Here is a 14,725-nt window from a genome sequence, read left to right on the forward strand (position 1 = left end):
AAGAAACAACAGCCCCGTGGCGTCGGTTCGCCTCGATGCGTCCTTAGCGATCACGGCTCAGCAGCGGAGGCCCGAATGCGGTAAAGATTAGGATAAAAGGATTAGGATTTATTAATTCAGTCGTTATGACATTATAACCAGGCTATAGTATAAAAACTGAAGTTATGTTTTTCATATCAATTATAAAAAGTACGCGTGTCATTCGGACTAATGTAAATCTTTGTTGACTGCATTCAGCACCACTGCAGTCTCCATCAGAGCAGTTACAGAGCAGCAAGGTCAAGATTTGTTGGATAAAAAGATGTCCAGCAAATCAAATATACCCCAGATGTAGTCCAGATGAAAGGTTCAGCCAATACCTTTACGATGAGGCACACCAAGATGTCATTCACATAAAGAAGTTTTCAGGAGTCAAGGACGTGATGATTTGTAACAGAAACACCTCCCCAGAGTTGTGAATCCACCAGAGGCCAGAGATAATTACACTAATCTGTGGTATGATACAGTTTGAATAAGATTTTCTTTCTCAGTAATCAAATATCATTCTACAAAACAATTAAAATTTTCAGTTGGCTATCTAGGCAAATAACTTGTTTTGAGAAAAGCAACCAGTGCTGTGTATTAAACTACCTCTGTTTATCCTTTTTCATTTTCATGTAGGTTATTGAGCAATATCATCTTAATGCAAAAGGCTTTTTCTCCTTTTGTTAAAAAGAAATAGGATATTGCCACTTGTATTAAGTTCCATTTACTCCATGTCCCTGAATTGGACTTAGAAAATGAATAAGTGAATGAATGACAGTTCAGTTTTTTCAGCTGCCCCTAGAGGTCACTGGCATGCACCATAACTATGTCTGTTTCCACCAGCTCCTGGAGAGAAGCAAGGTCATCAGGCAGTCGTGGGAAACCACCTTGCTCCTAAAAACCTTTTAAAGCGTTATTATTATTAATAAAACTGGTTCATTTCAGTGCAGAGGTTTTCAGTTTGCTAATAGTAAAATTACAGTAAAAGGAGACAGAAAGGACACCACAGTGGAACAGCCAAGAAACTTGTACTGGAGAACTGATGTCATCATTGGTATTAAAGGACTGATGTTATCACTTTAACTGCTAAACACATTCCATTACATATTGTTGTGTTTCACTGCGTCCCAGTGTGAGGGTGTATGTAATATATCCAGGAATGATGAAGGATGTTGGGAAGGATTCAAATTACAAATGTACCACATGAAGTGACCCACTCATGGATCTAAAGGGAACCCATGACCTGAACACAAAAAGGGCTTAATGTCAAGATGACCTCATCCATGGGGATCTGAGGTGATCGCCTGCATGGAGCTGTTTCTTCACTCTCCAGAGATCTGTCAGATTGTTTCAGGCTGCCGTTTTCATCAGGAGTTGGAGTTGAGATAAGTTGTTTTTGTTTTTTTTAACACTTCTGTTTTTGATAAACAGTATAATGAAAAAGACCTTGTCAGTAGTATAGTGCATAAAAGACAGCTGAACCATTGTCTGTTAAGAGAGGTGGTATTGCAATAATTGCAGTGTTAATTTGTAAATAATAATTTACTAGTATGGAGTTTTCATAATATAGCAATAACATTTATGCTACTGTACAGTAAATTCTGTCACAGATAGCTTAAATTTAAACTTTAAAAAAGTATGTGTGTAATTAGTTAGAACTACATCTAGTTAGTTAGAAGTAGTTTCAGAATGCAGCTGCCACCCTTCTTCACCTGTTCAAACAGAGAACTGGGAGTCCACACTGTGGGAGTTGCCCTGAATACCAGAGATAACATCATTTGTCCACACTAGGGGGCCCCATACACTCCAATCAAGTCACATCCACATGCCCTATTAACCAAAACATCTAAATAAATTATTTAGAAAAACCAAAGATTCCACAACTCTTTCAGAGATTAAACTCTCCACCCTGTGTGGGTGTGCTGCTGTGCCTGAGTAAGGAGAGGTCAGTGAGAGGTCAGTGATCTGCCGTTGTTAGTTGTTAGAGAGAGAGGAACAGGGTCACACTGGTAGTATTGGCAGAAGTCACTATTAGACCATGCATGAATGAGAAACAACAAAAGTTGTGGGCAATTACCTTCTCCAAGGTAGACTGCCATCAGCTCATATTACTTGTACTGAAAACATTTTGTCAGAAGGAAGGACTAAAGGATCCTATAGGCCCTGTGAATGTAGATTTCATATAATATGCTTGCCAAGACAGCATATAGACTTTGCAGCCATCTGATTTCAGTCTCTATGTAGCTACATTCTTTGGAAATTTCCATTTTCTTTAATGGCAGTTATCATCGGTGAAGTGTATTTGAATCCACACAACCAACTTTTTAAAAATGGTCAGAACTAACTAAAATACTCATTATACATCAGTCAAACCTGGAAATTCAGGTCAACACAAGTATGAAAGCTTTAGGCTTAATATAGTCAATCTTTTGACTGAAAACAAACTTTAATTGAAAAATCAGCTAACAGATCCTTGAACTTTTTGGATTGCTGTATCCCACGCTGATGTCTTTTGTTCTTTAGAACAGGGGCCCCTGAGCAGGGGCCACCCCACATCCCCGGGCAGATAAAACCACTGCTGTCACAACTTAAATCCTGTTGCGTGCGTTACATCTGCAGTAGTCTCTTACAGTAATCTCCATGCTGAATACATTTAAAAGATTGTCTTCTCACAGGATTAAAATGTCTATGTTAAAGGTAGCATAAAGAGAAAAAGAGGCTAAAGTTATTCATATAACGGGAAACACCGCATTTTAACTGTCATATAGTCCTTATAGTGTTAAGAATATTAAAGGGTGTAGTAATAAAGATAATTAGATTTTTTTTTTTAAATAAATGCTAGATGAGCAAACGAAAATACCATAAGGCATATTTGACTGGAGGGGAGGCTACAGGAGTTATATCGTTAAAGGACGTATATCGTTAAAGGACGTATATCGCCCCTAGTGGCGGGTCCCTCCCACTCTGAGAACTTTCCGCCGCTCTTCGCGCGCAGTGCCCGAGCGTCAGTTAAAAAAAAGTACTCCGTTGCGTTAGCACGCGGACGGGAGTGAGCCAGAGGAAACCGATAACGTAGCTCAGCACTTCAGGTAAGTTTTCCTCTTGTCTAGGAAATTGTCTAAATATGAGTTTTGCAATAATTTGCAACTGAGAAAACGCCATAGTAAATGCATAGTATGCAGATGTTATAGAAACGTCAGAGCATAGAAAGGATATCGTTATATACGAGCGAAGAAAATCGATAATATACTTATGTATGTGTTTGCAACTATATTTATGCATTTTGGTTAGTTAATGCTGGTTGCGGCCTATTGAGTTTTTCTATTTGCTCTGTTTGACTCGATCATAGGCATTCAAGATATTTACATTGTCTTGCTGTCATTTGACGTTTCCACATTTTGATTAAATCTGTCGTATACATCCCTCTCTCCCTGTCTGTCTGTCTGTCTGTCTGTCTGTCTCTCTCTCTCTCTCTCTCTCTCTCTCTCTCTCTCTCTCTCTCTCTCTCTCTCCTTTCATGGGTGTTTCGAATCGCTAAGATTCTAAGTATTTGAAACAGGTAAATCAGTGACCTATCTCTGTTGGCTCTTAATCTGTAATGGACAAGTGAACTAATTTTGTTTTTTGTTTTGTTTAGCAGTACTCTGATAGCAGTACTCTGATCAAACCCTTCTGGATAAAACAATATATACTAAGTATTTTGTGAGAATGAACAATATATATATATATATATATATATATATATATATATATATATATATATATATATATATATATATATATATATATATATATATATATATAATTAATAATAATAAAAATAATATAATATTCATATATCATTTTCCACAGGGCGATGTGGGGGGTGGGGGGTGGAGGCAGGGGTGAGCTTTGCCCCTCCCAAGCACAAAGCGAGCAAAGGCTATTTTTCCCTTCCGTGGCAAGGCGTGAGGTCTTAAGACAGCTTTACGAGTTTAAACTCACATCCACACGTTAACGTTAGTTTAATTTTGGTAACTTATTGCTTGATATTTCTTTCACATTTCTAACTAAATGTTTCTTTGGTATTTTTGCTACTTATTATTAGTAGTTAGGCGTTAGCTATTGGCAGCTAATCTCCCGTTAGCTCGGCCTGTTATTATAATTTATATATCTTTTCACATATCTTTTTATTTTGAGCATTTTACCTACATTGAAAAGAAAAAAAACTTATGATGCATTGTTTTCTGCTAAAAAAAACAAAACAAATGAACTTGACAACGCCAAATCTGAGATTTACAAGGAGCGGCCCTTGTAAAAAACAAACAAACAAACAAACAAGCAATTTATGATTCGCATCCGTTCGCATTCCACCTCAAATCAAGCTCTGAATATAGTTCTGGCTTTCAGAATATGACTAAAGATGTTCTGTAATACTGCCCCCAACCGAAGCAGTGTAGAACCGGAGCTGATTTCCCAAACTGCACCACTGCTTCTCAATATTTTTCGCTGACAGTATGCCAGTGTCTCCCATCTTGTTTTATGAGTCAGGTGGATTCTACATGAGGTTTACCACTTTAAACATTAAAGCCCATATTTCCGAATTCTTTGCTTGTCGTGTCTGTGGTATGCTGTTGTTTGGCTCTCTCTTGCCCACATCAAAACAAAGCATCTGAAAGTATGTACAAGCTGTAATGTGAGCAGTGTTAATGTCTTTAAATGGTACACACATGAGAGAGTTGCTAAACAAATGAACTAAGTGTGGTGCAGTATGTAGTGAAATATAATGTGCAAGACTACAAATTAACTAATAAAGGCCAGCCGTGTTACGAATCGGTGTGGTTTAAAACTAACGAACCCACCTGATTCAGGGAATACAAAAGACGAAACGGTCAGAGGATGTGCATCTCAACATTTTTATGAGCTTCACTGAAAACTATCAAGTTTGCTGAATTCAGCACTCTTGTGATTTATAGACTAGAAAATGAAGCATGAATTACAATGCAATTAGGTTTCTCACCAAAGTTTCTTATCTCGACTTGTTTTGAGATTTGTGTGTGAGAAGTAATACGAGAAGCATGAGCCTGCCTTTGACAGTGCACTTATTCTGAGGAATAGAAAATACGGTTTCTTAAATTAACTAAATTTCTCAGTTTCAGCATGCTGAACACCCAGAGGCAACACATGCTGGGTTTATGGACTCATTTGCAAGTAGAGGATAGACTGTAACCCTACGACATGTTAGAGCAGGTTATACTATCCACAAATGTACACAAGAGTAAGCAGGACTTCTACAAACAAAAATATAACATGTTACTGTAGGATGTCTTTGACCCTTTGGAACAACAGCTCCGGATCTACGCACTGACATCTGTCATCGTCTGTGCACTGACATGCTATGACATGGAGAATCTGTGGGGTACTCTCCACTGTGGATACCAAGAAGAGTGCACTTAAGACATATTTCTAAGCCGCATCCATTAATTTTGAAAAGTGTATTTAAAAAGTCAGAACTGTGATTTCTATTATTTGACAGTTGAAGGTAATGTCCAATATTTTGGAATATAATGAATTTAATAGACTTATTTAAAGTATACTTTATTAAGAGCAGTTATCCTAGAGAGTAGTTAAATAGAGCTAAAGATGTACTTCACAGAAACTAGCTCTTCTTCAGAAAGAGGGCATTATACATGCTGGGTATGGAGATTTGATGTTTTGTTGTTGAAATCAACAAAAACAGATTCTAAAAAATCAGAAACTCATTGGTGACTGAGTTACCACAGCTCTTGTGTTAAACTCACAAAATTCTACAATAATAAACTTTTCAACTTCTGATACCTTTAAAGTAATAAGTTTGCTATTTAAAGAATTAATGCACATGATATGTTTTAAGTAATATTGGAAGGAAAATTAAAGAATAACTCAATAACTCATAACTGTACATATGGACGATGCTACTTACCCCACCAAATTGTGGGGTCTAACTACTCTTAACTGGGCAGATTATAGACAATTGGTGCACTACATTGTATGTTAGACACTGCATTCAAAAAACATTAAGTGTTACCATATAAAAATCATGTGTAAAAATAATTTTTTTCAAATACCTATAACAACTAAAATATTTTGTAACCCTTTATGCCACTAAAGACCATCCACAGTTTAAAAACATAATTGATGACAGTGTAGCACAGATACTGAGCATTTCTGTGAGGGGTCTGGCTACTTCTGTGAGTGCTCCTGATTATTCAGAAATGCTGTTATCATGTCTATTATAACGGCTCTTTTAAACTTGAGCTGGAAAAAATAAATAAATAAATATATATATATATATATATATATATATATATATATATATATATATATATATATATATATATATATATAAATTGTGTGCTGTTTGGTTATGCACTTCTGTAAACTAAAGTTAAGAAACAGCAGGATGTTAGCTGTTTATATTATTTAGTTATATGTAAACAGTGTCTTTTAAATGTATATGTAACGCGAGGACCCATAGTAGGATGCGGGGATGAGTCGTGTAAAACAAAATGATACGTTTATTGTAACACAAAACAAGGACGACTATGTGGCTCACAGGCTAACAGGGTTCAAACATCGACAGCATTCCCACTTAAAAACACAAGACTTATATACATGCACACTAACGATACACAACGAGGAGCAGGTGTGAAACACAGGGAGGGCGTGGCCATATAGACGAACACACACACACACAGGGAGCAGGGGCTGTACCATGACAGAGCCCCTCCCCAACGGCGCAACTCCAGGCGCGCCAGCCTATAGGGCAAAGACCCCGAAACCAACGCCAAATTGTGAGGCTGAAGGACCGAGCGACCCGACACGGGCCAGCGCGAGCCAGACAGAGGGGAGGAACAACAGACAGGGACAGACACTGACGGTCACAGGCACTGACACAAAGGGGGACAAAGCAACTGGCACAGTAATCGGGACATGGATAGGTACAGTGATTAGGACAGATACAAGAACAGGACTACATAAAGAACTATTAAACAGTCTAGGGAAGGTAGCAGGAGCCCCAGCCAGTCCTCCTATAGTTGACTGAGTCTGCCCCGGCTGGACGGGATCCTCTTTCGCAAGCTTGTTTGGCTGCGGCTGCTCTGGCTTCCGCATACACATATATGGAGATGCACCAGCTGGATTGTCCGTCTCGGGGGCCAACACTTGTGACACTGTCTTCTTGCCTTTACGAGCCTTTGTGGAGGGAGTGTCCTCACTGGATGACGATGCCTCCCTGCAAGCCCCGCTGGGCAGCCTACTTGTTCTGGAGCAGAGCCTCCTGGGCGGAGCCTTGGGTGGTACCTTGGGCGCTGGAGGCCCTTCACTCCCATCACCGAGGGAGAATCCCTCCTCCACCTCCATCGCCGGATTCTCCACCTAATTGACCTCCGAGTCCGATCGGAAGCTGACGTCTGTATACTCCGAATGGAGGCTGACATCCATATAGCCCTCACTCGGTTCATAATCCCCGTAACTCCCTGTTGCTTTTACTTGTTTACAGAATTCATGAGAAGAGATGGCTTGTTCTGATTATTTTGTAATTTCTTTTTGTATTAATTATATATGTATATATTATAATTATAGTGTAGACCCATCAAAAACTCAAAGGAGTTCTGCCACAGTAAAAGTAGTTCTATCAACGCTTTTTTTTAGCCCCATAAGGTTTTATTGCCTGTAACACAATGTGTAAACAGCTAACGCACTAAAAGAATACTGTCACTATTGTATGTCTATCATAAGTTACAATGTGTTTGGATTTTATGTTAAACATATGGCTCTGTGTTGTCTTAAGCCTGTTTTACAACATAAGGCAGGTTTTCACATGTTTTATGTAACGTGTCTGTGACATGTCTGCAGTTGTAAGGCTCAGCTCAGTTTTACATCCAACGATTTAGACTGGATGAAACAGTATGGCACACAATATGGCGATAACAATAACACACATGTCTCTCATTTTTTACTGTAGAACAACAAGGCAGAGCACAAAAGCAGCCACCGTGTTGTTCGAACCCCTGACAGGCTGCAGAGGTTTCAACAGGGCAAGACTTGAAGCGGCAAAGAATGATTAAACAAACTTGTGTGAAGTTGTTGGTCATCGTTTGGGCCCTGCAGCTTTGCCTCCCCACGTGCCTCGGTCAGAGGGACTGCACAGATGTGGACTGTCCTGTACTGGAGAACTGCATCGAGGAGGTGCTGGAGAAAGGAGACTGCTGCGTGTCCTGTGTCCAGCGAGGTTGCAAGTGTGAAGGTTATCAGTACTATGACTGCATCAGCGCAGGGTTCAGAAACGGAAGGGTTCCAGAGGGAAAGTCCTACTTGGTGGACTTTGGCAGCACAGAGTGCTACTGTCCCACGGGCGGGGGGAGAATAGCCTGCCACTTCATCCCATGCCCTGACATCCCCTCTAACTGCATTGATCTGTCAGAGCCCACCGAAGGCTGTGCCCATTGTTTGCGGATCGGATGCGTCTACAGGAGTCAGAAGTACGAAGCAGGCCACTCCTTCCACATGGACCCTTGCCAGGTTTGCCACTGTCCAAATGATGGAGGAGACTTGATGTGCTCCACTATTCCTGAGTGCAAATCAACAACAGTGAAGGAAGGCATACTGCCCTCAGACTCCAAGGAGAATGAACAGAATGAGAATGAGCTCCACATTGCCAAACACAGGGTTCCTGTTCACCCCCCCACCAAACATCATCATAAACTCCCTATTAATTCACTGCCCCTTTACACTGAGAACACTTCAGAGTTTGATGAAAATGAGGACTCTGAGTATTTACCTACAGCCATTGCAATGTCACGCACAGAAAGTTCTATTCAGTCTTTTGCAAATACCAGCCCTGAAGCTCACTTTCCCCTTGTAGATCAACATGCAAACTCCAGAAAAGAGCTTAAAGAGAGTCTGGACACATATGACACAGAATTTAGGGAAGCAGGAGAAGACATGAGCTCTCCTACACCAATGGTCCCCACCACTACAATTCAAGAGGGTCAGAATGTAACTCCTGAAAGAGCTTTGGTTTCAGAGAACCCTGCCTCTCAGCCAGAAACCTCTGAAGGGCGGAGCCCTCAATACGACCAGACGGAGAAGGCCAGTCTGATAAGGGATGGCACACACACTGCCTGGGCTGATGAGAAGCCAATCAGCAATGTTGGTCACCCCCACAGCGAGGGCTATAGCACCAGCTATAGGGGCATGGGGAAGGATGAGGAATCTACTTACCGGCAAACAAGGCTACACCCCATAAGCACAGGACATAACACTGTTACTGAACTGCAGTTCAACCCCACCAACACACCACCAGTGAATAGGGAGGAACACAAGTCTCCCAGGCAGCCGCAGACGATGGTCAGCTACCGAGAGGAGAGCAAACAGGATGTTAAAGATATCTCTCCAAAGTCAGGTGACCATGGGGGTGAGTGAAGCTACCATTATGTGAAGCAACCATTACTAGGTAAGTACAGTGGGGCAGACATGAATGTTCATGTCAAACTGAATACAAAATATGCAGTTATACCCTGTGTAGTTGCTTGTATTGCAGTATGGAAGTTTGTGTACTGCAGAAAAGAAGAAGTCCAAGAGCATGTCATTAATGACTCGATCATTACTACATACAGCTTTAGACCTTTAGCACAGTAAGCTGTAAGTTCTCCCAGCCACCCATACACCTACCCGACACAGGGGACCAGAGTTATGCAGCGCTCTCTATGGTACAATGCTCAAAATAACAAGATCTGGTGCAGCAGAAAGAAATCGTGTCCTGTAATTGTGTACAGAAGCCGGGATGTCCAGGCTCAGGTTCATGATTCATTCTCTTTTAATGCCACTTTCCTCTGTATTAATGCAACAGTAAGAACTGTTCCATCAGACCCTGTGGTCTTCTCAAACTAAACATTCTATTTTGTACTCCATTTCATATGCACATTCGAGGATTATTTGTGGTTCTCTTGTTTGCAGTAGGGTAAATACAAGCCTTGACAAATGGGAACAGACAGTCCCACTTCACTTATGATATCACTCAGGAATTATGGGTAATTATACCACCACACAGATATAAAATAAAGTGGAGCATTTGGGCAAAGTAGCCTAATAAACAAAGGATTATAGGATTATGGGATTATGGTCTCCTGTAACCCTGAATGATGGCCGTTTTTTTCAGTATCTGAACAATAATTTTGGATTCTTGGCTTGTTCTTTTTGCGATTTCCCACTGTGCACTGCAATATTCAATAGGCCTGAATATGAGAGCAAATACAAGTGATAATGTAATTGTCTATTTAGGTTTTTAACTGTTTTAGAATTGGAGATGATTACATTCTAGAAACCAGTCTGAACAGGAGCTGTTTTTTCAGTATCATCTATTTTTAAGCCTCGAGTAATGAGGTAATTAGGTGGGCTGGTTCGTTGTTGTTGCTGTTTTTTTATTGTTTTTGCACTGCCCCAGATTCCCTGATCAGATAGGATGTTCTTCACACACACACACACACATACACACACACACAAACAGCAGCTTGGGGCTTACACAGGGATCAACAAATCCGTGCATTCTCACGCGGAGCAGATTCTGATCCAAACACCATCGTATCCTACGACAGCACACGGACTCTGTGGGCGCCGCTCGCTCTGTTGCTACTTGCAGGAAGAACTCAGCCTTGTTTCTTATACATGTTTATTTATTATATGTATCCTGCTTAGTGTTAGTCAAGACAGTTAGTTGTCACTGTGCTTAATATTTTGTAAAGCAACTATTTTCCAAATCAATTTATTATAAAGTAGTTAGGTTATATTTAATCATCACTTAGAATATCAAGTGTAAAACCATACTGATATTCAGATCGTTATCATAATATTTATCTTAAATACTGAGGTATAATTTTTTTGCACATAACATACAGCCCTAAGTGTCACACACACACACACAGACACACACCCCGGGGCATCTTCGCCCACCAGCTCGCCCCCACACCCTATACCCCTTCCCTCCTCCCAAGATAATAAAGATACATAAAATGTATTTAGAATGTATTTGTTTATGAGGCTACTTGCTATGCATTTAAAGGTTAAACTGGTGGTGCAGATGTGTTTTTTCTACCTCAGTGACTGTGAATGCTTCTGGAACTAAATGTGTGTTTTACTCGTTAGTTGCTGGGCTGACAAACTTTATTTGGTTATGACAGAAGAAACACTGATTGTTACATTAACTATGTGAAAATGGTGACTTGATGCACTGAATGAAATTCCTGTGTCTCTTTATCCATTTATTAGTTGGCTTATGTTACTAAACATATGTTATGGTTCAGAAATGAACTGGTCTGCCCTCCTGTTGCTTTCTCTCTCACTTTCCACTCCTTTAGTTTATGAAATGCAAAATGACCCTCAAGAGAAATACTGACTCCTTTAGGCTAAAGGTGCTTCTCAATTATAGAAATGGTGCTTCCTGCATGTTGTACATCATGTGATGTGTTTAAGTGCACAGAAAATGGGCCAAACGAACAGCATGGAGTTTCTGCTCTGGCATGAAACCAACATCTTTGCTAGCTAGTTCAACTATTTTCCCATTTTAGAGACTCATAATATTTTGATAGTAACCTCCCCAGTGTACAACTGCAAATAATGACACGAGAGAGGGAGAAAGGCCATTGAAACCACTTAATGGTTCATGATGCCATTACTGCAGAGGTCATTTTTGTTGACTGCACATCCACACAATTTTTCATTACAAACAATAGCAAGACATTCAATGCAGTCACATTTAAGGTCTGTAACGTGTTATATAAACACTAATGGTGACACAGGAAATTGAAATACAGATTCATACCATATAAATCAAATATACCACAAGAAGTAGTTAGCCTCATGATGCAAAAAAAAAAAAAACCCAAACAAACAAAAAACACATCACTGCAGCCTGAACCTTGAGTAATGTTTCATGTAGGAGGGTTTTTAAAGCCGCTGGCTCCCACGTCTGTCTGCAGTCGGCGACTGAGCTGGTGCTGGACTACAGCCTTCTCCAGCAGTGTGAGGGGGTTCAGACCTGCTCTCCCCTCTACAAGCGCCTCATTTCTTCCCCAGCTTTCATGCTTTATAGCCAAATGGATCTGTTGTGTGCGTGCTGTGACTGTAAGCTGCAAGACATTCCTCCAGGGCTTCTTTAGAGCCCTGCTCTTCTGGGATCAAACAAGGGTTTGCTCGATGTCTTATTTACAGTTCCCAGCTAGAGTTCAGCAATGGTGGAGTTAACTGGAGAGACAGGAATAAACTTGGCTTCTCTGCAGGCTAAACATTGCAACGCAGTACATAAGACCGTGTTTTGAATGGCATTTGCTAATGGATTGTTTGATGCTGAGTTCCTTGTTGCTTTTGGATGCCTGGCTCACTACGATACCATGTCCTGTTGGACAGTGTGTAGATGCGAGGACAGACTACCTGAGACGTAGAGTTTTTTGGGCTAGTTGGCACAGCTTGGGTCCAGCTGGGAATGTCAGTGAGTGAAGAGAATAATTCCAGGACCGTGACATCCTGTAGAGCAGGAAAAGGCGTTAGCACTAATCTCCATGAGGAATGCCTTGTGTCAGCCTCTGAACAGGGCCGAGAAGGGTTAGTGGTGGACCAATTCAGTCTGCCTGCCTACTACTTTAGTAGATGTGCATTAATTTCACTGGAAGAGTCTCAGGAGACTACTGCTATTGCCTTGCCTTTGGATCACAGGTCTAGTTTGATTTGGCATAAAAATAAACTAAATTAAACATCAGATGACCTGGTGACTCTTTTTGAGTATGTGGTTTAAGAGCAGGCTAACCAAATAATGCTAATGTCACTAACAATCAACGAAAGCTTATATTGTCTTGTCAGCTATATATATATATATATATATATATATATATATATATATATATATATATATATATATATATATATATATATATATATATATATATATATATATATAAAGATAAAGTAGTCCCCGCATCATCAGGAGACTGTGAGCGTGATCCCTGATGATGTCATAGCCATCTATGGATGGGAGCCTGAGAGAGAAAACTGACTGTGCTCTCAGGGAGGAAGGGGTGGTATCAGTCAGTCACAGTGACACTGACCAATCATGGGGGAGATTTTGAGCTCATGCATCAGAAAGAGGTAGATTGTACTGTCTTCCGAGTGTGTTACGCCGCCCCTTGATGTTGCATAAACAACCAGGTAGAAAGATACGGTGATTGGCTGCATCTGCATGTGCCTCAGAGGAAGCATGTGACAGCCCTCGCCCTTCTTGATTGGCTACTGTCATGTAACAGGGGAGACTTACCTGATGGTGGGAACTGATTACAACTAATTTATGGAGAAAAACATGAGAAAAAAAATCAGAAAACAGAGTTTACAAAGTAGTGGAAGTGGAATGAGCTGACATGCTGTAGTGTGAGCTCGTCTCATGGCACTGTTAGCTGTCATCCACTGCACTGGTGTGGCCCATTTATATACTCTGGGTAGCAATGAATGAGGAATAAGCCTCTCAGGGTTACGTCATTGTCTTTTATGACTTCATCCCAGGGGTAGGGAGAAAGTCGTCCCACGTCTCATCTTCTCCCCTGAAACTCTGGGCTGCTTCGATTCTGTTATGTTACAATTACCCTCCACCTACGCAAAGGTCAGCACGGGTGGATTAAAGCTCCGTTGGGGGATACGTACACATACTGTTCAGTCATCATAATCAATGGAGGATCGAAGGTGCCAAAAGGTAAAGTAGAAGGTCACTGGAAAATCCATGTGGACATGGAAAGAAGAACTGTAATAGAAAAAAAGAAATGCTCCCAGAATGACTTTTTCCATTTTCAATTTCAGGCATATTTTCCAATCATGTTTTTGAAGCATATTTCTGTTTGTCCATCAACCAGCTTTGGACCACCCAAACCTTGTAAGTTGCTTTGGATAAAAGCATCAGCTAAATGCTGTCATTGTAATCAGGTCTTAATAATTGGTTTAATTGCTGTGGTCATACACACACTTTTTAATGAAAGCTGACATGGTAACAGGACCATCAATAGAAAGGCCTCTTAGAAACTTAAAAAGGTTTTTTAGAGTACATTTTTTAGCTTTTGGTTTATACAGAAACCATATACAAATTATATTAAATAAATTATACATTGACACACACACACACACACACACACACACACACACTCACTCACTCACTCAGCAGGAGAACTCCAGAGACAGTCAGTTAGATCATGCTGACAGCTTTCTATTCAGTATGTTTGGAGACTGGAGAGTGTGTAAAACCTTATGGGTGGGACCAGCAGAGTAGACACTCCACCACTTTCTCTTCCTTTCTTTGTTCTGGGCCCAGCAGGGGACCGTCATACCACAATATGTTTGCAGCCAAATGTGGACTCAAACGTCAGATGAAGTGCCCATATTAAGGTTAGGTCATTTAGTTTAGTATCCTGTATTGAAACATAACCTTTAATTCACAGGCCTGTTATCTTGCTTTTAAATAAGATGAGAGTCTGTACAGCACTGGAAAAGAAGTCGAGTGCATCACAAAATTACAGATCCATGTGCTCTCTCTCTCTCTCTCTCTCTCTCTCTCTCTCTCTCTCTCTCTCTCTCATGTTTCTCTCTCTCTCACACACACACACACACACACACACATACACACACTGACACTTTTCAGAAATAATTGCTG

At 40.5% G+C, this 14,725-nt stretch overlaps 1 protein-coding gene across 3 annotated transcripts in view; it reads left to right on the forward strand.

The window, feature by feature from the left end:
• The first annotated feature begins 2,983 nt into the window (after positions 1–2,983).
• The window catches only part of LOC113572339 (fibulin-2-like), a 29,073-nt gene continuing 17,331 nt past the window's right edge, over positions 2,984–14,725 (forward strand). Inside the window, exons 1-3 of one of the 3 annotated variants that reach the window (XM_081707054.1) lie at positions 3,058–3,113; positions 3,564–3,583; positions 8,009–9,460. In XM_081707054.1, the coding sequence (XP_081563180.1) occupies positions 8,104–9,460 (1,357 nt within the window). In that variant the 5' untranslated portion in view covers positions 3,058–3,113; positions 3,564–3,583; positions 8,009–8,103. Of the gene's footprint in view, positions 3,114–3,563; positions 3,584–8,008; positions 9,461–14,725 lie in introns of all 3 variants that reach the window. The other 2 variants (XM_081707055.1, XM_027001792.3) reach the window with 2 other exon arrangements.

The sequence above is a fragment of the Electrophorus electricus genome, chromosome 24 (assembly GCF_041902795.1).
Source record: "Electrophorus electricus isolate QZ-2024a chromosome 24, ASM4190279v1, whole genome shotgun sequence".
Lineage (NCBI taxonomy): Eukaryota > Metazoa > Chordata > Actinopteri > Gymnotiformes > Gymnotidae > Electrophorus > Electrophorus electricus.